The 22100-nt window shown below is 44.9% G+C and overlaps 1 protein-coding gene across 5 annotated transcripts in view; it reads right to left on the reverse strand.

Annotated features, from left to right (window-relative positions):
- The window catches only part of LOC126442619 (uncharacterized), a 140050-nt gene that overhangs the window by 22367 nt on the left and 95583 nt on the right, over positions 1–22100 (reverse strand). For all 5 annotated transcript variants that reach the window (XM_050090704.1, XM_050090702.1, XM_050090703.1 and 2 more), the window contains one exon: positions 2334–2513. In XM_050090704.1, coding sequence (XP_049946661.1) covers positions 2334–2513 — 180 coding nt within the window. The remainder of the gene's footprint in view (positions 1–2333; positions 2514–22100) is intronic.

A 22100-nucleotide genomic window follows, 5' to 3' on the forward strand; every position in this document is an offset into this window, starting at 1 on the left:
CATCTAATCTTCAGCATTCTTCTGTAGCACCACATTTCGAAAGCTTCTATTCTCTTCTTGTCTAAACTATTTATCGTCCATGTTTCACTTCCATACATGGCTAACACTTAAATCAATACTCGACGTTAACAAATTTCTCTTCTTCAGAAACACTTTCCATGCCATTGCCAGTCTACATTTTACATCCTCTCTACTTCGACCATCTTCAGTTATTTTGCTCCCCAAACAGCAAAACTCCTTTACTACTTTAAGTGTCTCATTTCCTAATCTAATTCCCTCAGCATCACCTGACTTAATTCGACTACATTCCATTAGCCTCATTTTGCTTTTGTTGATATTCATCTTAGATCCTCCTTTCAAGACATTGTCCATTCCGTTCAACTGCTCCTCCAAGTCCTTTGCTGTCTCTGACAGAATTACAATGCCATCGGTGAACCTCAAAGTTTTTATTTCTTCTCCATGGATTTTAATACCTACTCCGAACTTTTCTTTTGTTTCCTTTACTGCTTGCTCAATATACAAATTGAATAACATCGGAGGAGGCTACAACCCTGTCTCACTCCCTTCCCAACCACTGCTTCTCCTTCATACCCCTCGACTCTTATAACAGCCATCTGCTTTCTGTACAAATTGTAATTAGCCTTTCGCTCCCTGTATTTTACCCCAGCCACCTGCTGAATTTGGAAGACAGTATTCCAGTCAACATTGTCAAAAGCTTTCTCTAAGTCTACAAATGCTAGAAACGTAGGTTTGCCTTACCTTAATATTTCTTCTAAGATAAGTCGTAGGGTCAGTATTGCGTCATGTGTTCCAACATTTCTACGGAATCCAAACTGATCTTCCCCAAGGTCGGCTTCTACCAGTTTATCCATTCGTCTGTAAAGAATTCACATTAGTATTTTGCAGCCATGACTTATTAACGTGATAGTTCAGTAATTTTCACATCTGTCAACACCTGCTTTCTTTGGGATTGGAATTATTATATTCTTCTTCAAGTCTGAGGGTATTTCGCCTGTCTCATACATCTTGCTCACCAGATGGTACAGTTTTGTCAGGACTGGCTCTCCCAAGGCTGTCGGTAGTTCTAATGCAATGTTGTCTACTCCCAGGGCCTTGTTTCGACTCAGGTCTTTCAGTGCTCTGTCAAACTCTTCATGCAGTATCATATCTCCCATTTCATCTTCATCTACATTCTCTTCTATTTCTATAATATTGTCCTCAAGAACATCGCCCCTGTATAAACCCTCTATATACTCCTTCCATCTTTCTGATTTCCCTTAGAACTGGGTTTCCACCTGAGCTCTTGATATTCATACAAGTGGTTCTCTTTTCTCCAAAGATCTTTAATTTTCCTGTAATCAGTATCTATCTTACTCCTCTTGAGATAAGCCTCTACATCCTTACATTTGTCCTCTAGCCATCCCTGCTTAGCCATTTTGCACTTCCTGTCAATCTCATTTTTGAGACGTTTGTATTCATTTTTCCCTGCTTCATTTACTGCACCTTAGAAAGTGAAGAAGAATGTGGCGTTATTTCATTCGAGACCGAAAGTGACGACAGTTTGCCAGTCGAGCGACAAGTACTTGCCGGTGGTACGAGATAAATACGTCCACTGTGCTCTGGCCAGCTTCTACGAGATTTCTGTTCACAGGGAAACGTTGTGAAATCCACACTTAGAATTGACAGCTGCACAGAAACCTAAAAATGACTCCAAGTTTCAGATATTTCAATCGAAGTCTAGTGCACCAGTATGCTCAGGATTTTACTATTGGTGATTTTCAAAATTTTGTAACTTATAATTTTGAGCTCTAAAACCCATCTTTATATTTCAGTATGTAATGTCTTTCAGTATATAATGTTTTTCATTAATAAAAAATATCATTTTTGGAACATAATTTGAAAAAAAAAAAAATATATATATATATATTAAGGGGTTAATTCTCCATGTATTATCAAAATGTAGACAGTCAAAACTGGAATTTTAGGCAGATACATAATGTCAATAAAACAGTTTGTTACTCTGATTAGTCAGGGTATGTTAAAATAAATGTTTCTAAAGAAGCCTTTCGGATCGTCTTATACTTGAGTAAAAACAGTAGTAAACTTCATGCGTGTTTGACAATTGTTGCACTCTACCTCAGTCATATTGCAGTTTTAATGGCCAGCTGCATATTTTATTTAATGTCTTGACTTACAATTCTTTTTCAACACAATTTCAGTCACAACATTTATGAGTAACTCACACGATTCTGTACTACTTCACCAGTTACGTTTTCATTATTCAGCAAAATACTCTGTCTGCACTACACTGCAAAGCCAGCAACATCACTTACATTTCAAGATGTTCTAGACGGTCGATCTCCGAGAAGGCAGCAGGCAACAGCTTCGTAGCGTGAGTGACGGAGAGCTGCCGCAAACCGGGACATCCGTGGCTGATGGCAATTACTGTGTTATCTTCCACACCGTATCCGTGTGGTAGATCCAGCACTTTCAGTTGTGGCAGTCCTCCATTCCTTAAAAATAGAATCGAGTACATAGTTTATGTTGTGACACATTATTTTGTCTTTATAATGGGGGGAAAAAATAAGAAACAGCAACCTGACACATTCTGCTTACAATGACAGAACACACCCTGCTCACCAATTTTGATAACTTCAGGACGCTGATCAGTTGCCACAGCAAAGTAACTCTCACGAAAGGATAGGGTCACAACACTACATTTTTTGGAAACATCCACGTCAAATGAACCGAGCCGCTATCTGATTTGCACCAAGTACAATTTTAGAACACTAAAAAATAGGGAAATTGTAACTACATTAATTTTCCAGGTATCAAAATTCTAATTTAAATTTGTTTCATATATGTTCGACTGATCACAGACAGTGGGGACACGCGGATATCGAGGTGATCATTATATAGTATGGGAAAATAAAACTGGCCATAACACGAGAGTAGAGCAACATTGGCAACCTCGATTTGAGCAATAGAGAACCACGGGTCAGAAATGCACCGTCGGGAAGATCCCGCTGTAGAACAGCAGCCGGTCAGCAGCGAGGATGTTTCTAGTTGTGTAATTTTGTCAGAATCGGTGCTACTGAAGTTGTTAGAATAAAAGTTAATTCAGGTTATCTCTACATGACAAAAAAACAAACATGTAGCCTATACATTTCAGTATTAACAACACTGGATCTTACAGTACCTCATGTCAACTATCTACATGCAGTCCTGTTTCTCCAGTACCAATTAGTATCTTATTATTGACATTACAGTACTATTAGCATAATTGGATTTAACAGTCTACCATTAAACAATAAACATAACAGAAAATTCGTGTGTCAGGTAACTAGCCGTGGACATGTATTTAAAGTTTTACCAAGTTTGACAGACCAGCTGATACTATCATCTGCAGCTAATTTAAGTAGTAACTGTGCTCAGAGCACACACTTTTCCGTGCTCTCGTCACCGATCAGCTGTAGCTCCACAACGGTGCAGTTATGACCTACAGTTATTCAGAAAATGTTTGTCAATTCTGTGTCCTCTTCTGTGGTCTGAATCGATCAGTCAGGTTGTTGTTCTCTGTCTTTCATATGACCAAACAACTCAGTCATTTATGTCATACAACTGAGTCTGTGAAAATAAAAGTTTCTTAAAATGTATACAGCTGTGGTATGTGTCACGCCAAAGTTTCACCCGTTACCACAGATGTGCCTCGAGATAAAGGCCTCACTGACTGTGGCCGACTGGTACGAGACCTGTGTTCATATTATTTGTTTACTTTGATCCTCAGTCCAGATTCTGCTTTCTGTATGCTTTCTGTTTTTTATTGGCAACAAAGTGTTTTACAATTCCTATTGCTGTCTTCTAGGACTTGGAGAGGGGACTTAGTATACAAGTTTTTAATAATGAACCTGCACCTCTTGAGATGTAAAATAAGTTTGAAGATTAGAACACTTTTGAATCTACCACTTCCCAGTGCGCGCACCTATTGAGAAGAATGTGCCGTTCTCACACGCTGTTGTAATTATGACATCACGTACTATTTTCCTCTGACTCCAACAATGGCTGCAAGTACGTTCACTGGTCAGTACGTTCACAACTGCAGCGATCTGCGGTGTTTCACAGACCGGCCAAACTCTCTACTTTGAAGAGAATGTCCTTCACCACGTAGAATGGAACACTAAGACGAATATTCTAAACACTGACTGTATCGTGTGCTCCTACAGCACGCGAGTTGGAGCTCATTACCTCCACTGTGTGCGTGTCTGCACACAGTGAAGTGGAAGATATGAAAGTGATCCAACCTTCAAACTTATTTTACATCCAAATGGTAAATTTGCAGACATGGGTTCCTCATCAGATTTGTTCTGCCAAGTCACCTGCACAACCCTTAGGAACCTGCAACAGGAATTGTGAAAATCTTTCTTTAAGCGTTTTTTGGAAACATGAATATGAAAAACAAAAATTGTTACACTCACTCTCTCTCTCTCTCTCTCTCTCTCTCTCTCTCTGTGTCTCTCTCTCTCTCTCTCTCTCTCTCTCTCTCTCTCTCTCTCTCTCTCTCTGTGTGTGTGTGTGTGTGTGTGTGTGTGTGTGTGTGTGTGTGTGTGTGTGTGTGTCCCCTCTAACTTGCCAAAGGGTTTCTTCTGAAAAACTCTACACTTCTGCTATCTAGTGCAGTGAGAGGCTTCCTTTACTTCATAATATTTACATTAGAACTGCCAGATCTTTGGCTGGTTGATTTGAAGCCACCAAATTTGTGAGTAACCCTGACAGCTGAGAGACCTAACCCCTGCTGGCTCAGTACATGTTTTCAGTAACAAACAGCACACCATACTGTACATATGCAAGGGTAAGATGACCCCAATTTTAAGACGAGCCCCCTTTTATTTGACTGGCTTCTTAAGAAAAATTAATTTTTAACATATTCTTGACCAATCAAAATTACAAACTGTTTTATTGACAAAGTATTTGCCTAAAGAGTTAACATTATACCTGTTCTAAATTTATGCCATTTTAATTGAATTAACTGTGAGTTGTTCTGATGTGATGACCTCAGAATATGGCTGTTTTCATCCAAATACGTGTAGGATTTTGCTTTTGTACAGGTGTGACAATTTTACGGTGTCTCTCACTTCCAAACACATAATCTGCTCACTGCTCTCTCATTAGCTACATAGAACTGACAGCTGACACATATCCTTTCACACCCGTCATACATCACAGTGAACATCGATAACACTACAGCGGGAAACACACAACTACGCCACTGGCCCCTATGTAGACTAACTGTCTGCTGCAGAAGTTAATACTACTATTGTGTGTTTGTCCAGTTTTAAAGTCAATTCAGTTCTGAATACATGTGCATTCAGGCAAACTGCAGTTTAAACATGGAAGATGTACAAAAAGAGACAGAGTATGTGGTACAGATTACCACGGTTGGCATATCAGGTATCTTATGTGACCTCAGTAAGGCATTTGCTATGGTGAACCATACGCAGCTGCCCCTCAAATTAGCTTCTTATGGTGTCCATGAAAAATCTTTAAATTAGTTCAAGTCATATCTCAAAAATAGGAAACAGGGTAGTTATACAACATAAGGGCAAGAAAGCTTGCTCTAGTTGGAAGGAAATACATGCAGGTGTACCCCAGGGGTCCATACAAGGCCCATTACTATATAAATGACACACCAGGTAAGGTAACTTCAGACACGATTCTGTATGCAGATGACTCAACAGCAGTAGTCTGCTGTAAAAACACTGAAGAATTAGCACAGAAAACAAAACAGACTGATCATGTGGATTGCTTACTGAAGCAGTTAAATAGTTTTGTTTATGCAATGAGGGTTCTGAATAAAGTAACTGACTTAGCTGTTAGGAAAATTGTGTATCATACATATTTTATATCAGTTGTAAGGTATGGCATAATTTTTTGGGGAGTTGAAAAGGAAGCCACCTAAGAGTGTTCAAGCTACAGAAAAAAATTATCAGAGCTATGACTGGAACAAACCTTTATTTGCAAGCCTTGACTTTCTGACCATTCCTTCCATGTTTATATATGAAACACTTCTCTGAGTTAAGAAACCCACATCTTTTTGAGGGAAATTCATTTACACATACTTATCCAACAAAACACAAACAAGATTACATGTTACATTGCCATAGACTATCATTATCTGAAAATACTGCATATTACATGGCTTTGAAGTTTAGCAAATAAAATCCATTCAAAGATGAAGGACTGTAAGCTAGAATCTACCTGTGCAAACATTGAAAATATTTAAAAAGCCAACTGCTACTACAGTGTGGATGATTTTATAAACAGAGACAAGTAGGAGATAATATATCTGTTTTGTTTTCCTGTTTTTTCTACATTACGTTCTATGTGTATGCTTATGTTCCCTTTTACTGGAGGTATATGTTCTTTTTAAATGTGTCGATACTTGTAAACTATCATGAGAACTATGTATCTAAATATGTAGATGTAAACACATATATTACATTTATGGAAATATGTGGTCCTTGAGGTATGTCCATATTTATAAACTACAGAAACAAACATGAAAAATACTTCCATATGCGTTATTTTAATGTATCTTGTTTTAGGTATCCTTAGGTAGGCACAGAATTATTCATTGATGAGTGACCAATATTTCAATCAAACGACTGTATATAACATGTCATGTGACAATAAAGATGTTGTGTTGGCTGAAGAGTCAACACCGTGTTACGAGAGGAGGCCAAAAGGCGCGCATTTTAGCTCATGCAGGCTGGCGTAAGGAGGGAAGAACTATATTGACGTGAGATCTGGAACATGACAAGGAATTAGAATTCAGAAAGCGGACATAATTAGTTTGATACTTAACTTTAATCCATTAATGATGAACATTGCTCTTGACGGTACATGATTCACAATATTATCTGTTCAGATTATAGTAACTGAATATGGCACCTTGCTAGGTCATAGCAAATGACGTAGCTGAAGCAGGTCCGACGTATACTAACGGACCGCAGCCGATTTAAAGGCTACCACCTAGCAAGTGTGGTGTCTGGTGGCGACACCACAAAAGATTCTCTTCTGTTCTATTCCCCTCCCCACACTCATCCTAGTTCCCTGCCAAGCTGTTCCCCCACCGAGCCTCGTATAGTGCTGCTCGAGACTGTGGAACGTGTACTACAATATCTTCAGAGTGCAAGTCAGATGTAACAACAATGACAACCACAACCGATACATAAATAAAGTTCACAATCATGATTCGGTCCAATTCTTTAACTATTGCTTACCCCACGATCTACTGACGTCTGTCAGTACTATCTCCTGATGAGTCTCGCCACTATAATTTACAGTCAACCTAATACGATTTATTTTGTTAATTAGAAATCTAATTCTGGATTAATTTTCCTCTCTTCTCATCTGAATGTCACCATGTTCTAAAGCTGATTAAAAGTTGGTAATGTTTCACCCATTGTTCTAATACACGAACAGCAACTGAATTTCTCACTTGCAATGCACTTGATAAATCCTTCCAGTCTCTCATAATCAAATAAAATATTGATCTGGGGTCAGGATCGAGTAATGTTTTTTGAAGGACAACATTTCCGCTTTTGAATGTTAGGTTTACTTAAAAATTAGTATTAATGTTTCTATCGGGAAACCTCGAGACTCTTTCGATGCAAATATCGTTTGCCCGGCCCTGCCCTTCTGAATTCTTCAAAATAAACCTGCACGTGACCTCAGCTAGCAAAGCTTCATCTGTAAATGTAGGATACCCTCTATATACTCTATTAAACAATGTTAAAATGTTAATCTCAGCAGCAATAGTTTAATCTGCCAATATTACTCGATCTCATATTTTCTGAATGGCAAATTTGGAAAAAAAACCTCATCTTATAATCAGGTAAATACAGCAGTTACCTACTTGATGGGTCACTTACGTAAAAGCCAGAGCAGCTGTTCCGGGCGGTATTCGATCGGGGACGGACATCCTGAGTTCCCGCAAGTGCTTCAAGCTTCCGACGGTAGTTTGTTTGTTTGTTTGTGGTTTTAGGGCGCAAAACTTCTATGGTCATTAGCGCCCAGCCCGTGACGTAGAAAACAGGAAAAAAACGAAATTTAAAATCAGCAGCAATGGAAACAAAGTCAGAAAATTTGAGAAACTAAAGGCAGAAGGAATGCTTAAAAGTCCACTATAGAAAGGGGTTGGTTGTCCCCCAAAAAAAAGCTTCAAATGACTGACGTCATTTCACTGTCTCTAATAAACTGTAGAACGCGGTCAGCTGAGCGCGTGTCATCTGCTAAAATCGACGATAGATCAGGCGATAGCTGTAGACGGGAGCGTAACGGATTAAAATAGGGGCATTCAATTAAAAGGTGTCTGACCGTCCACAGCTGAGAGCAGTGGGGACAGAGTGGGGGAGGATCACCGCTTAAAAGATGTCGATGACTAAAAAGACAGTGCCCTATCCGGAGTCGGGCTAAAATTACCTCCTCCCGACGACGCGTTCGGGAGGAAGAGGTCCAAGCGCAAGGAACGGCTTTCACTTCCCGCAATTTATTGTGGGGAAGTGTTGACCAATGCGCATGCCATAAATGAGTGACTTGGCGACATAAACCGCTCCGTAGATCGGTAAACGGAAGAGACTGAAGAGCTGGCCGAGGAAGAGAGACTGCAGCCTTGGCTGCTATATCGGCCGCCTCATTTCCACAGATACCAGCGTGTCCCGGGAGCCAGAGGAACGCCACTGAGACGCCCCCCAGGTGGAGCAAGCGCAGACAGTCCTGAATCCGGTGGACCAGAGGGTGCACAGGGTAAAGAGCTTGGAGACTGAGGAGAGAGCTGAGAGAATCTGAGCAGATTACGTACTGTATCCGCTGATGGCGGCGGATGTAGTGGACAGCCTGGAGAACAGCGTAAAGCTCCGCAGTATAAACCGAACACTGGTCGGGAAGCCGAAAGTGATTTGGGGTGTCGCCAACAATATAGGCACTCCCTACACCTAACGATGTTTTCGAGCCATCGGTGTAAATAAATGTGGCTTCCGTCATTTGTGCACATAGAGCAGCAAATGCCCGACGGTAAACAAGTGTAGGGGTACCATCCTTGGGAAATTGACATAGGTCTCTGAGCAAGTCGATCCGGGGACGGAGCCAAGGCGGTGCTGTACCCCAAGTTGTCAAGAAGGTTTTAGAAAAGCGGAAGGAAAGAGAATGGAGCAGTTGACGGAAGCGGACTCCCGGGGGTAGGAGGGAGGAGGAGCGGCCTGCATACTCGACATCAAAGGAGGCGTCGAAAAAAAGGTTATAGGCTGGATTAGCAGGCATGGAAGACAGATGGCTAGCATAACGACTCAGAAGGACTGCCCGCCGATTGGACAGTGGAGGTTCAGCAGTCTCAGCATAAAGGCTTTCCACAGGGCTGGTGTAAAAAGCTCCAGACACTAAACGTAATCCACGGTGGTGGATAGAGTCGAGACGCCGAAGAATAGACGGCCGAGCAGAGGAGTAGACTATGCTTCCATAATCCAATTTCGAGCGCACTAAGGCGCGATAGAGGCGGAGAAGGACCACCCGGTCCGCTCCCCAAGAGGTACCATTCAGGACACGGAGGGTGTTAAGGGAACGCAGACAGCGAGCCGAAAGATAGGAAACGTGGGAGGACCAGCACAGTTTTCTGTCAAACATAAGACCCAAGAATTTTGCGACGTCGGAAAACGGAAGGTTGACAGGACCTAGATGTAAGGAGGGCGGAAGAAACTCCTTACGTCGCCAAAAATTTACACAAACGGTCTTACTGGGTGAGAAACGGAAGCCGGTTTCGATGCTCCACGAGTGGAGGCGATCGAGACATCCTTGAAGACGTCTTTCAAGAAGGCTGGTCCGTTGAGAGCTGTAGTAGATCGCAAAATCGTCCACAAAGAGGGAGCCCGAGACATCAGGAAGGAGACAATCCATAATTGGATTAATGGCGATGGCAAACAGTACAACACTCAGCACGGAGCCCTGGGGTACCCCGTTTTCTTGGGAGAAAGTACGGGAGAGAGTAGTGTTCACCCGCACCCTAAATGTGCGCTCTGCCATAAATTCGCGAAGAAAAAGGGGCAGCCGGCCTCTAAAGCCCCAAGAGAACAGTGTGCGGAGGATGCCTGTCCTCCAACAGGTATCGTACGCTCTCTCCAGATCAAAAAATATTGCTACCGTTTGGCGTTTCCGGAGAAAATTGTTCATGATATAAGTGGAGAGAGCAACAAGATGGTCAACAGCAGAACGATGCTTTCGGAATCCGCATTGGGCTGGTGTTAAAAGACTGCGGGACTCCAGCCACCAAGCTAAACGGTAATTCACCATACGCTCCAAAACCTTACAGACACTACTCGTGAGAGAAATGGGGCGATAGCTAGAGGGGAGATGTTTGTCCTTTCCAGGTTTCGGAACGGGAACGACGATAGCTTCCCGCCATCGCCTGGGAAAGGTACTGTCGGTCCAAATTCGATTATAAAGGCGAAGGAGGTAACGCAGGCTATGGGTTGATAAATGCAGCAACATTTGGACATGGATACCATCCGGTCCTGGGGCGCAGGAGCGAGAAGAAGAGAGTGCATGTTGGAGTTCGCGCATGGAGAAAACAGTATTGTAGCTTTCGCGATTTTGAGAGGAGAAAGCAAGATGTCGCACTTCCGCTGCACGTTTCTTCGGGAGAAACGCTGGCGGGTAATTTGAAGAGCTCGAAATCTCAGCAAAGTGCTGACCCAATGAGTTAGAAATTGCGACGGGGTCCACTAAGGTATCATGCGCGACAGTGAGCCCAGAGACCGGGGAGAAACTAGGCGCGCCTGAGAACCGTCGAAGCCGACTCCAAACTTCCGAGGAGGGAGTGAAGTTGTTAAATGAGCTAGTAAAGAATTTCCAGCTTGCCTTCTTGCTATCGCGGATGACGCGACGGCATCGCGCACGGAGCTGCTTATATCGGATACAGTTGGACAAAGTTGGATGGTGACGGAAAATGCGAAGAGCACGTCGCCGCTCACGTATTGCGTCACGGCATGCCTCGTTCCACCAAGGAACTGGAGGGCGCCGGGGCAATTCGGAGGTGCGTGGTATTGAACGTTCCGCAGCTGTGAGAATAACGTCGGTAAAATGTGTGACCTCATCGTCGACGCTGGGAAAGCGACGGTCATCGAATGTCGCTAGAGACGAAAAAAGTGTCCAATCGGCTTGGGCAAACTTCCAGCGTCGCGAGCGCATATATGGCAGTGGAGGCTGCAGTCGAAGAACACATGGAAAGTGGTCACTCGAGTGTGTATCATCAAGGGCGAACCATTCGAAGCGCCGAGCTAGCGGAACAGTACCGACCGCAAGGTCCAAATGGGATAAATTTGCCGTGGAGGCAGACAAAAATGTGGGGACCCCAGTGTTGAGGCAGACTAGATCCGCTTGGTGGAAGACGTCTAGCAATAGGGAGCCACGTGGACAAGGATGTGGAGATCCCCAAAGCGGGTGGTGGGCATTGAAGTCCCCAACCAGCAAGTAGGGGGGTGGAAGCTGATCAAGAAGATGAAGGAGATCAGCTCGTTCCATTGGTGTAGACGATGGAATGTATACCGTACAAAGAGAGAACGTGTATCCAGAAAGGGAAAGACGGACGGCGACAGCTTGGAAGGAAGCGTTTAAGGGGATTGGGTGATAATGGAGAGTATCATGGAGCAGAATCATGAGTCCTCCATGGGCTGGAGTGCCTTCAACAGAGGGGAGGTCATATCGGACGGACTGAAAATGAGGGAGAACAAAGCGGTCATGGGGACGCAGCTTTGTTTCCTGAAGACAGAAGATGACCGGCGAGTAGGATCGTAAGAGGATCGACAATTCCTCCCGATTGGCGCGAATGCCGCGGATATTCCAGTGGATAATGGACATAGGGTGAACAGAAAATGGAGGAACGTCACCAAGGGTGCTGTCAACTCAACGACTGCTCAGAGCTTGCGACCGACAGGATGGAATGGCATTCAGTCGAAGGCAGAAGATCCTGATCCATAGGTTGGTCAGGAGCAGCTCCTGCCACCAACGATCGGCCAGTTGACCGGCCACCAACAGTGCGCCTCGGCGACACAGAAGATGGCCGAGGGCGATTTCCGCCAGGTGGTGCTGTAGATGGGACACGCCGCGGCGGAGAGGGAGAGGAACTGTGTTTCTTCGTAGCCTTCTTGGAGGTATGTTTAGATGAAGGAGGAACCGATGGTTGTGAAGTTGCAGTACGTAAAAACTCTTCACGAGAATGCTCTTTTTTTGAAGACTTGGCGTCTGACTTTTGGGCTCGAGATTTAGCAGAACTCGACGAAGGGTGAGCCATAGAGTGGGCAGGCGAAAGAGGTGAGGTTGAACGGGCGATCTTTGCGCTGGCCGATCTGACGACCGTGGTACTAAATGTGAGGTCGCAAGTCTGCGTGGCCGCCTCCTTTGTTGGCCGAGGAGAAGCAAGGACAGCGCTGTATTTTCCTTTCTGAGGCACGGTGGGCTGTCGACTGGCGAGTAACTTTCGAGCAGCAAAGGTCGACACCTTTTCCTTCACTCTTATTTCCTGGATCAGCTTTTCGTCCTTAAAAACAGGGCAATCTCGAGAGGAAGCAGCGTGGTCACCCATACAGTTGATGCAGCGAGGGGATGGAGGTGGACAAGCACCCTCATGGGCATCCCTGCCACACGTAACACATTTGGCCGGATTGGAACAGGACTGGCTGGTGTGATTGAACCGCTGACATCGATAGCAACGCGTAGGGTTCGGGACATAAGGGCGAACGGAAATTATCTCATAGCCTGCTTTGATTTTTGATGGGAGTTGAACTTTGTCAAATGTCAAGAAGACAGTGCGGGTTGGAATGATGTTCGAGTCAACCCTTTTCGTAACCCGATGAACAGCGGTGACGCCCTGGTCAGACAGGTAGTGCTGAATTTCTTCGTCAGACAATCCATCGAGGGAGCGTGTATAAACGACTCCACGCGAGGAATTTAAGGTACGGTGCGGTTCCACCCGGACAGGGAAGGTGTGGAGCAGAGAAGTACGCAGCAATTTTTGAGCCTGGAGGGCACTGTGTGTTTCCAACAACAGGGTGCCATTCCGTAGTCTGGAACAAGACTTTACAGGACCCGCAATTGCGTCGACACCTTTCTGAATAATGAAAGGGTTGACCGTGGAAAAGTCGTGACCTTCGTCAGACCGAGGAACAACAAGGAACTGTGGCAACGATGGAAGAACCGTCTGTGGCTGAGACTCAGTGAACTTACGTTTGTGAGCAGACATAGTGGAAGGTGAGGAAACCATTGCGGAAGAATCCCCCATGATTACCGGCGTCTCCGATGGCGCGCTCCTCCCTTGTGGGGGCCCCCACCGAGGGCACACCCGCCTTAGGTGATTGTTCACACCTCAGGTCACACCTCCCGACAAACGGACGGAGGGACCAATCGGCACTTTCGGAAGGTATCAGCTCGGGTAATCACCCCTCCCTGGGCCTGGCCTTTACCAGGGGGTACGTACGTGTCCTACCTGTCTACCCGGGGCGGGGAATTACGCGTTACCCCGTCACCGGCTACGCATGGAAGTGCGTGGGTCGGCCTTCAGACACGCACAGGGAGGAAGAAAGAGAAAGGGAAAGGAAAGAAGAGGGGGTCTCAAACGCCGCAGCGGAGAAAAGGGTAAAGAGAAGAGGTAAGGAATGGAGAAGGACAAAGGAAGGAAGAAGACATACAAGCAAGGAAGAAGAAGAATGCGGTACATTGACAAGCGTCCGTCTCCGGACGTAGGCGCAAACCATACTCCCAGAGGGGGAGAAAGTGAAGGAAAGAGCCAGAGGTGAGGGGGGGGGGGTGAAGACAGGGGATGGGGAAGGATGCGGAAAGGGAAGGTATGCAGCCCGGAAAGGAAGGAAGGCCACATTAGCTCGGAGCCCCGTGCTCGCTACGCACGTATCCACAAAAGAGTTGTGGATCCCCTGGGGGGACCGACGGTAGTGAACGCCTCTCTGGCCGAGTTGCGGACTATGTCGTACTCATAAAGTTCCAGACGTTCCAAGCTGTCGGCATATACCGGCAGCAACGGTATGACGTGCCTGTGTAACAACAGAAATGGGGCTCGTGAAAATTATTCGTCTTCTGTCACATTTGAGGAGACCACACAAACGGCATACACTATATTCCAATTCCAAATTAAGGGTTCTTATTTTGCATTTGTAACATTTCTGTGTTCGACTGTCACCTTTACATCACTTGCCACTGAAATACGACATCATTACTATTACCACCACATTAATTTGCATCGAAAGTATACCTGTGAGGGACAGATTGCGTGGGTATACATCAGACATCGTGGTGAGTGTCAGGGCACTGGGTACTAGGCCTTCTGTTGGGTACAAAATAGTCTTTCCGCTCCCGGGATTGGAATGACTCCTTACCCTCTCCCTTAAAACCCAAATCCTTTCGTCCTTCCCTCTCCTTCCCTCTTTCCTGACGAGGCAACCGTTGGTTGCGAAAGCTAGAATTTTGTGTTTATGTTTGTGTGTCTATCGACATGCCAGTGCTTTCGTTTGGTAAGTCACATCATCTTTGTTTTTATATATATAGGTGCCTATCGATCTGCCAGCGCTTTCGTTCGGTAAGTCACACATCTTTGTTTTTAGATATATTTTTCTTTCCCTCTCCACCCCTCTTTCCTGATGAGGCAACAGTTTGTTGCGAAAGCTTGAATTTTGTGTGTGTGTTTGTTTTTTTGTGTGTCAGTGCTTTTGTTTGGTAAGTCTCATCATTCCACGTGGGAAAAATATATCTAAAAACAAAGAAGATGTGACTTACCAAACAAAAGCGCTGGCAGATCGATAGACACACAAACAAACACAAACATACACACTAAATTCAAGCTTTTGCAACAAACGGTTGCTTCGTCAGGAAAGAGGGAAGGAGAGGGAAAGACGAAAGGATGTGGGTTTTAGGGGAGAGGGTAAGGAGTCATTATAATCCCAGGAGCGGAAAGACTTACCTTAGGGGGAAAAAAGGACAGGTATACACTCGCACACACACACATATCCATCCGCATATACACAGACACAAGCAGACATTTGTAAAGGCAAAGAGTTTGGGCATAGATGTCAGTCGAGGCGGAAGTACAGAGGCAAAGATGTTGTTGAAAGACAGGTCAGGTATGAGCAGCGGCAAATTGAAATTAGAAATTAGCGGAGATTGAGGACTGGCGGATAGTGAGAAGAGAGGATATGCTGAAGGGCAAGTTTCCATCTCCGGAGTTCTGACAGGTTGGTGTTAGTTGGGAAGTATCCAGATAACCCGGACGGTGTAACACTGTGCCAAGATGTGCTGGCTGTGCACCAAGGCATGTTTAGCCACAGGGTGATCCTCATTACCAACAAACACTGTCTGCCTGTGTCCATTCATGCGAATGGACAGTTTGTTGCTGGTCATTCCCACATAGAAGGCTTCACAGTGTAGGCAGGTCAGTTGGTAAATCACGTGGGTGCTTTCACACGTGGCGCTGCCTTTGATCGTGTACACCTTCCGGATTACAGGACTGGAGTAGGTGGTGGTGGGAGGGTGCATGGGACAGGTTTTACACCGGGGGCGGTTACAAGGGTAGGAGCCAGAGGGTAGGGAAGGTGGTTTGGGGATTTCATAGGGATGAACTAAGAGGTTACGAAGGTTAGGTGGACGGCAGAAAGACACTCTTGGTGGAGTGGGGAGGATTTCATGAAGGATGGATCTCATTTCAGGGCAGGATTTGAGGAAGTCGTATCCCTGCTGGAGAGCCACATTCAGAGTCTGATCCAGTCCTGTCACAAGTGGGGCACTTTTGGGGATCTTCTGTGGGAGGTTCTGGGTTTGAGAGGATGAGGAAGTGGCTCTGGTTATTTGCTTCTGTACCAGGTTGGGAGGGTAGTTGCGGGATGCGAATGCTGTTTTCAGGTTGTTGGTGTAATGGTTCACGGATTCCGGACTGGAGCAGATTTGTTTGCCATGAAGACCTAGGCTGTAGGGAAGGGACCGCTTGATGTGGAATGGGTGGCAGCTGTCATAATGGAGGTACTGTTGCTTGTTGGTGGGTTTGATGTGGACGGTCGTGTGAAGCTGGCCATTGGACAGGTGGAGGTCAATGTCAAGGAAAGTGGCATGGGATTTAGAGTAGGACCAGGTGAATCTGATGGAACCAAAGGAGTTGAGGTTGGAGAGGAAATTCTGGAGTTCTTCTTCACTGTGAGTCCAGATCATAAAAATGTCATCAATAAATCTGTACCAAACTTTGGGTTGGCAGGCCTGGGTAACCATGAAGGCTTCCTCTAAGCGACCTATGAATAGGTTGGCGTACGAGGGGGCATCCTGGTACCCATGGCTGTTCCCTTTAATTGTTGGTATGTCTGGCCTTCGAAAGTGAAGAAGTTGTGGGTCAGGATGAAGCTGGCTAAGGTAATGAGGAAAGAGGTTTTAGGTAGGGTGGCAGGTGATCGGCGTGAAAGGAAGTGCTCCATCGCAGCGAGGCCCTGGACATGCGGAATATTTGTGTATAAGGAAGTGGCATCAATGGTTACAAGGATGGTTTCCGGGGGTAACAGATTGGGTAGGGATTCCAGGCATTCGAGAAAGTGGTTGGTGTCTTTGATGAAGGATGGGAGACTGCATGTAATGGGTTGAAGGTGTTGATCTACGTAGGCAGAGATGCGTTCTGTGGGGGCTTGGTAACCAGCTACAATGGGACGGCCGGGATGATTGGGTTTGTGAATTTTAGGAAGAAGGTAGAAGGTAGGGGTGTGGGGTGTTGGTGGGGTCAGGTGGTTGATGGAGTCAGGTGAAAGGTTTTGTAGGGGGCCTAAGGTTCTGAGGATTCGTTGAAGCTCCGCCTGGACATCAGGAATGGGATTACCTTGGCAAGCTTTGTAAGTAGTGTTGTCTGAAAGCTGACGTAGTCCCTCAGCCACATACTCCCGACGATGAAGTACCTCAGTCGTGGAACCCTTGTCCGCCGGAAGTATGGCGATGGATCGGTCAGCCTTCAGATCACAGATAGCCTGGGCTTCAGCAGTGGTGATGTTGGGAGTAGGATTAAGGTTTTTTTAAGAAGGATTGAGAGGCAAGGCTGGAACTCAGAAATTCCTGGAAGGTTTGGAGAGGGTGATTTTGAGGAAGAGGACGTGGGTCCCGCTGTGACGGAGGACGGAACTGTTCCAGGCAGGGTTCAATTTGGATAGTGTCTTGGGGAGTTGGATCATTAGGAGTAGGATTAGGATCATTTTTCTTCGTGGCACAGTGATATTTCCAGCAGAGAGTACAGGTGTAGGACAGTAAATCTTTGCCGAGGGCTGTTTGGTTGAATCTGGGAGTGGGGCTGAAGGTGAGGCCTTTGGATAGGACAGGGGTTTCAGATTGGGAGAGAGGTTTGGAGGAAAGGTTAACTACTGAATTGGGGTGTTGTGGTTCCAGATTGTGTTGATTGGAATTTTGAGGTTTTGGAGGGAGTGGAGCTGGAAGTGGGAGATTGAGTAGATGGGAGAGACTGGGTTTGTGTGCAATGAGAGGAAGTTGAGGTTTGCTGGAAAGGTTGTGAAGGGTGAGTGAGTTGCCTTTCCGGAGGTGGGAAACCAGGAGATTGGATAGTTTTTTAAGGTGGAGGGTGGCATGCTGTTCCAATTTGCGGTTGGCCTGTAGGAGGATTCTCTGAACAGCCGGTGTGGATGTGGGAGAGGAAAGATTGAGGACTTTTATTAAGGATAGGAGTTGACGGGTGTGTTGATTGGCTGAGTGGGTGTGTAGCTGAAGGATTAGGTGGGTGAGGGCAATGGATTGTTCAGTTTGGAACTGGTATAGGGACTGATGGAAAGAAGGGTTGCAGCCAGAGATGGGAACTTTAAGTGTGAGGCCTTTGGGGGTGATGCCAAATGTCAGACAAGCCTGAGAAAATAAAATATGGGAGTGTAATCTGGCTAGGGCGAAGGCATGTTTGCGGAACAGCCATGGGTACCAGGATGCCCCCCTCGTACGCCAACCTATTCATGGGTCGCTTAGAGGAAGCCTTCTTGGTTACCCAGGCCTGCTAACCCAAAGTTTGGTACAGATTTATTGATGACATCTTCATGATCTGGACTCACAGTGAAGAAGAACTCCAGAATTTCCTCTCCAACCTCAACTCCTTTGGTTCCATCAGATTCACCTGGTCCTACTCTAAATCCCATGCCACTTTCCTTGACGTTGACCTCCACCTGTCCAATGGCCAGCTTCACACGTCTGTCCACATCAAACCCACCAACAAGCAACAGTACCTCCATTATGACAGCTGCCACCCATTCCACATCAAGCGGTCCCTTCCCTACAGCCTAGGTCTTCATTGCAAACAAATCTGCTCCAGTCCGGAATCCGCGAACCATTACACCAACAACCTGAAAACAGCTTTCGCATCCCGCAACTACCCTCCCAACCTGGTACAGAAGCAAATAACCAGAGCCACTTCCTCATCTCCTCAAACCCAGAACCTCCCACAGAAGATCCCCAAAAGTGCCCCACTTGTGACAGGATACTTTCCGGGACTGTATCAGACTCTGAATGTGGCTCTCCAGCAGGGATACGACTTCGTCAAATCCTGCCCTGAAATGAGATCCATCCTTCATGAAATCCTCCCCACTCCACCAAGAGTGTCTTTCTGCCGTCCACCTAACCTTCGTAACCTCTTAGTTCATCCCTATGAAATCCCCAAACCACCTTCCCTACCCTCTGGCTCCTACCCTTGTAACCACCCCCGGTGTAAAACCTGTCCCATGCACCCTCCCACCACCACCTACTCCAGTCCTGTAATCCGGAAGGTGTACACGATCAAAGGCAGCGCCACGTGTGAAAGCACCCACGTGATTTACCAACTGACCTGCCTACACTATGAAGCCTTCTATGTGGGAATGACCAGCAACAAACTGTCCATTCGCATGAATGGACACAGGCAGACAGTGTTTGTTGGTAATGAGGATCACCCTGTGGCTAAACATGCCTTGGTGCACGGCCAGCACATCTTGGCTCAGTGTTACACCGTCTGGGTTATCTGGATACTTCCCACTAACACCAACCTGTCAGAACTCCGGAGATGGGAACTTGCCCTTCAGCATATCCTCTCTTCTCACTATCCGCCAGTCCTCAATCTCCGCTAATTTCTAATTTCAATTTGCCGCCGCTCATACCTCACGTGTCTTTCAACAACGTCTTTGCCTCTGTACTTCTGCCTCGACTGACATCTCTGCCCAAACTCTTTGCCTTTACAAATGTCTGCTTGTGTCTGTGTATATGCGGATGGATATGTGTGTTTGTGCGTGCGAGTGTATACCTGTCCTTTTTTCCCCCCTAAGGTAAGTCTTTCCGCTCCCGGGATTGGAATGACTCTTTACCCTCTCCCTTAAAACCCACATCCTTTCGTCTTTCCCTCTCCTTCCCTCTTTCCTGACGAGGCAACAGTTTGTTGCGAAAGCTTGAATTTTGTGTGTATGTTTGTGTGTGTGTCAACCTGCCAGCACTTTCATTTGGTAAGTCTCATCATCTTTGTTTTTATATATGTATATAAAATAGAGGGAAACATTCCACGTGGGAAAAATATATCTAAAAACAAAGATGATCAGACTTACCAAACGAAAGTGCTAGCACGTCGATAGATACACAAACACACAGAAACATACACACAAAATTCTAGCTTTCGCAATCAACGGTTGCTTCGTCAGGAAAGAGGGAAGGAGAGGGAAAGACAAAAGGATGTCTCATTTGTGCTGAGCTACTACCATAGGAGTTTTGCTCTCCCAAAATCTAAATCTAGCTCTATGCCAATTAACTGTACCAGAAAGATGAAAAGTGGGTTCATACAAAAAATATAATAGCTCAGAAAAAATGTGCACCTCCATTTCTTCTAGAATTCCTGTGCAAAATTCTTACCTTTTGGTGTGGTCATCAGATGCAATGCTTGCAACAATTCCAGTGTGTATGATTTCTGATGCAGTCAGTTTCCGAACTCACCATATCTCGAGTTGAAAGGTTTTAAGTATATTGTTCACTCGTGTCACGGATTTCCTAGGGCGCCTTTTGTAAGTTACACAGATACCTTTGACATCTTCACTCTATGTGCAAGGATGACACTCACTTTTCCATTTGCAGATGCACCAATTTTCTGTGATTTTCAGTGGCACTCGTACATTTGTTTACTGGCAGGCAGCTCTCTGTCAAATTGTTATCAAAATACACATTTCACACTAACAGTGGACTCCGATTTTGCTAATTGCAGCACAGAAAACAAATGCCTCCGTGGTGTCTCCATTTTCCTACGAATGAGCAACAGCAGCACTGCACCTTTAATTGAACTTCTATGTCAACTGCTCAAAAGTTTCCACTTTTCTCTGTCTGGAGTTGCATTTCTATCCTTTATAGTACGTAAAAGATTAATCCCAGAAATATGCCACTCCTCTTTGAATAACCCTGTATTTTGGCAAGTGTAGTCCTTTAAAATGACTGTCATGTATGAGGCGCAGACTGACAAGCCACAGTGGAAGAGATGCGCCGCACTAGCTCCGAATACGAGTAGGTGCGCGATCGAATGCCGGGCACTCGCGGACAGGCGATACCGAGAGGATAACCTAGGCACGTAAAGCGCCAACCCAACTGATTTTTGTAGTTCAGTTAGGCCCTGATCAGTTTGTGAGTTCACCACTATGCAACTTTACAAATCTTAATCTGAGAATGCAGCATTTGCAGTGAACTTTGTGTTTCAGTGTGAAGCTCGTATCTCTGCCTCAAATCTGTTCCTCACTACAGGATAATAACCAATACCAAGCGTCATTGCTTCTGCTGCTGCTGCTGCTGCTGCTGCTGCTGCTTCTACTACTACTACTACTACTACTACTACCACTATTATTATACAGTTATATCACAACCATCATCGTGTATCGGTATTTATCTACATAATTTAATTACATTTTTGTGAGTTCAATGTATCATTACAAGATATGAAATATGCACTTGTGCTGACATGAATGCATGAACAAAAGGTGTTTATGGTTTTCTTCTCTTCCCCCCCCCCCCCTCTCTCTCTCGCCTAAGTGTGAGGTTTACTTTGTTCAGATACTGTTGCCCCATGTGTCAGCGTTATCAACCATCACTGCAAATACATGTGCTCACTGAACACTATCTACAGAAAATTCTATACTGTATTTTTTTTAAATTTTGAGTGCATATTCCACAGGGAGTTATTTTTGTGTGTGCATAACAATGAAACAATGACAGTCCAGGCCACAGTGGTTCCTGATAATGGTTAATTATGGACAACAGTTAATGTATCACAGGTAAAGGAACTCTGAAGTGTGTAACTGAATTTTTACATCCAAGTGCTGGGACCAGCTCTTGACATACAGTTAAACCCCTGCTTACACTTTTCAGTGGAATGACACACACACACACACACACACACACACACACACACACACACACACACACACACAAAGTGTAAGTTGCAGGAAAGTGCAAAATACAGGAAAGCATTGCAAACAAACCAAGTAAAAAATGAATAAATTTATCTTACTGTCATTCTCTTTATATTGTTCAAAATCAGAAATTATAACAATCTAAATTTTGCCTATTTAAAAAAAACTGAAATAATTGTTTTTGCTTCTTTCTAACAGCAATTTGTTGTATTCTTTTGTTAAACCACATTAAAAGAGCATTTTAATTCTACTGTCAAACTTATTACTGGTAATCATTATAAACCTATGGTAAATAAAACTTGTAACACAATATTGGTTGAAACATTAATGTTGGGAGTCTTTAATAAATGGAGAACAACAGACACAAAATCATACAGCTTGTTGTCGACAAGGAGATCACACGATTCAGGAACATCCTGGGTGAGGAAGAGGACGGAAATTGCAACATTATGGAGCATCTCGAGGAGGAATATTTACGTCTGACACTAAGTCGTACCGACATAAGACTGCGTGCCTCGTACGGATTCATGTATTTTACACTTAAGTAACAACAATTCGTGAAAGCTCGTTATAGAGTGATGTCTTGTTTGTATAAATGACTGAAATTAAATCAAAGCTGTGGTA

The sequence above is a fragment of the Schistocerca serialis genome, unplaced genomic scaffold, assembly GCF_023864345.2.
Source record: "Schistocerca serialis cubense isolate TAMUIC-IGC-003099 unplaced genomic scaffold, iqSchSeri2.2 HiC_scaffold_1393, whole genome shotgun sequence".
Lineage (NCBI taxonomy): Eukaryota > Metazoa > Arthropoda > Insecta > Orthoptera > Acrididae > Schistocerca > Schistocerca serialis.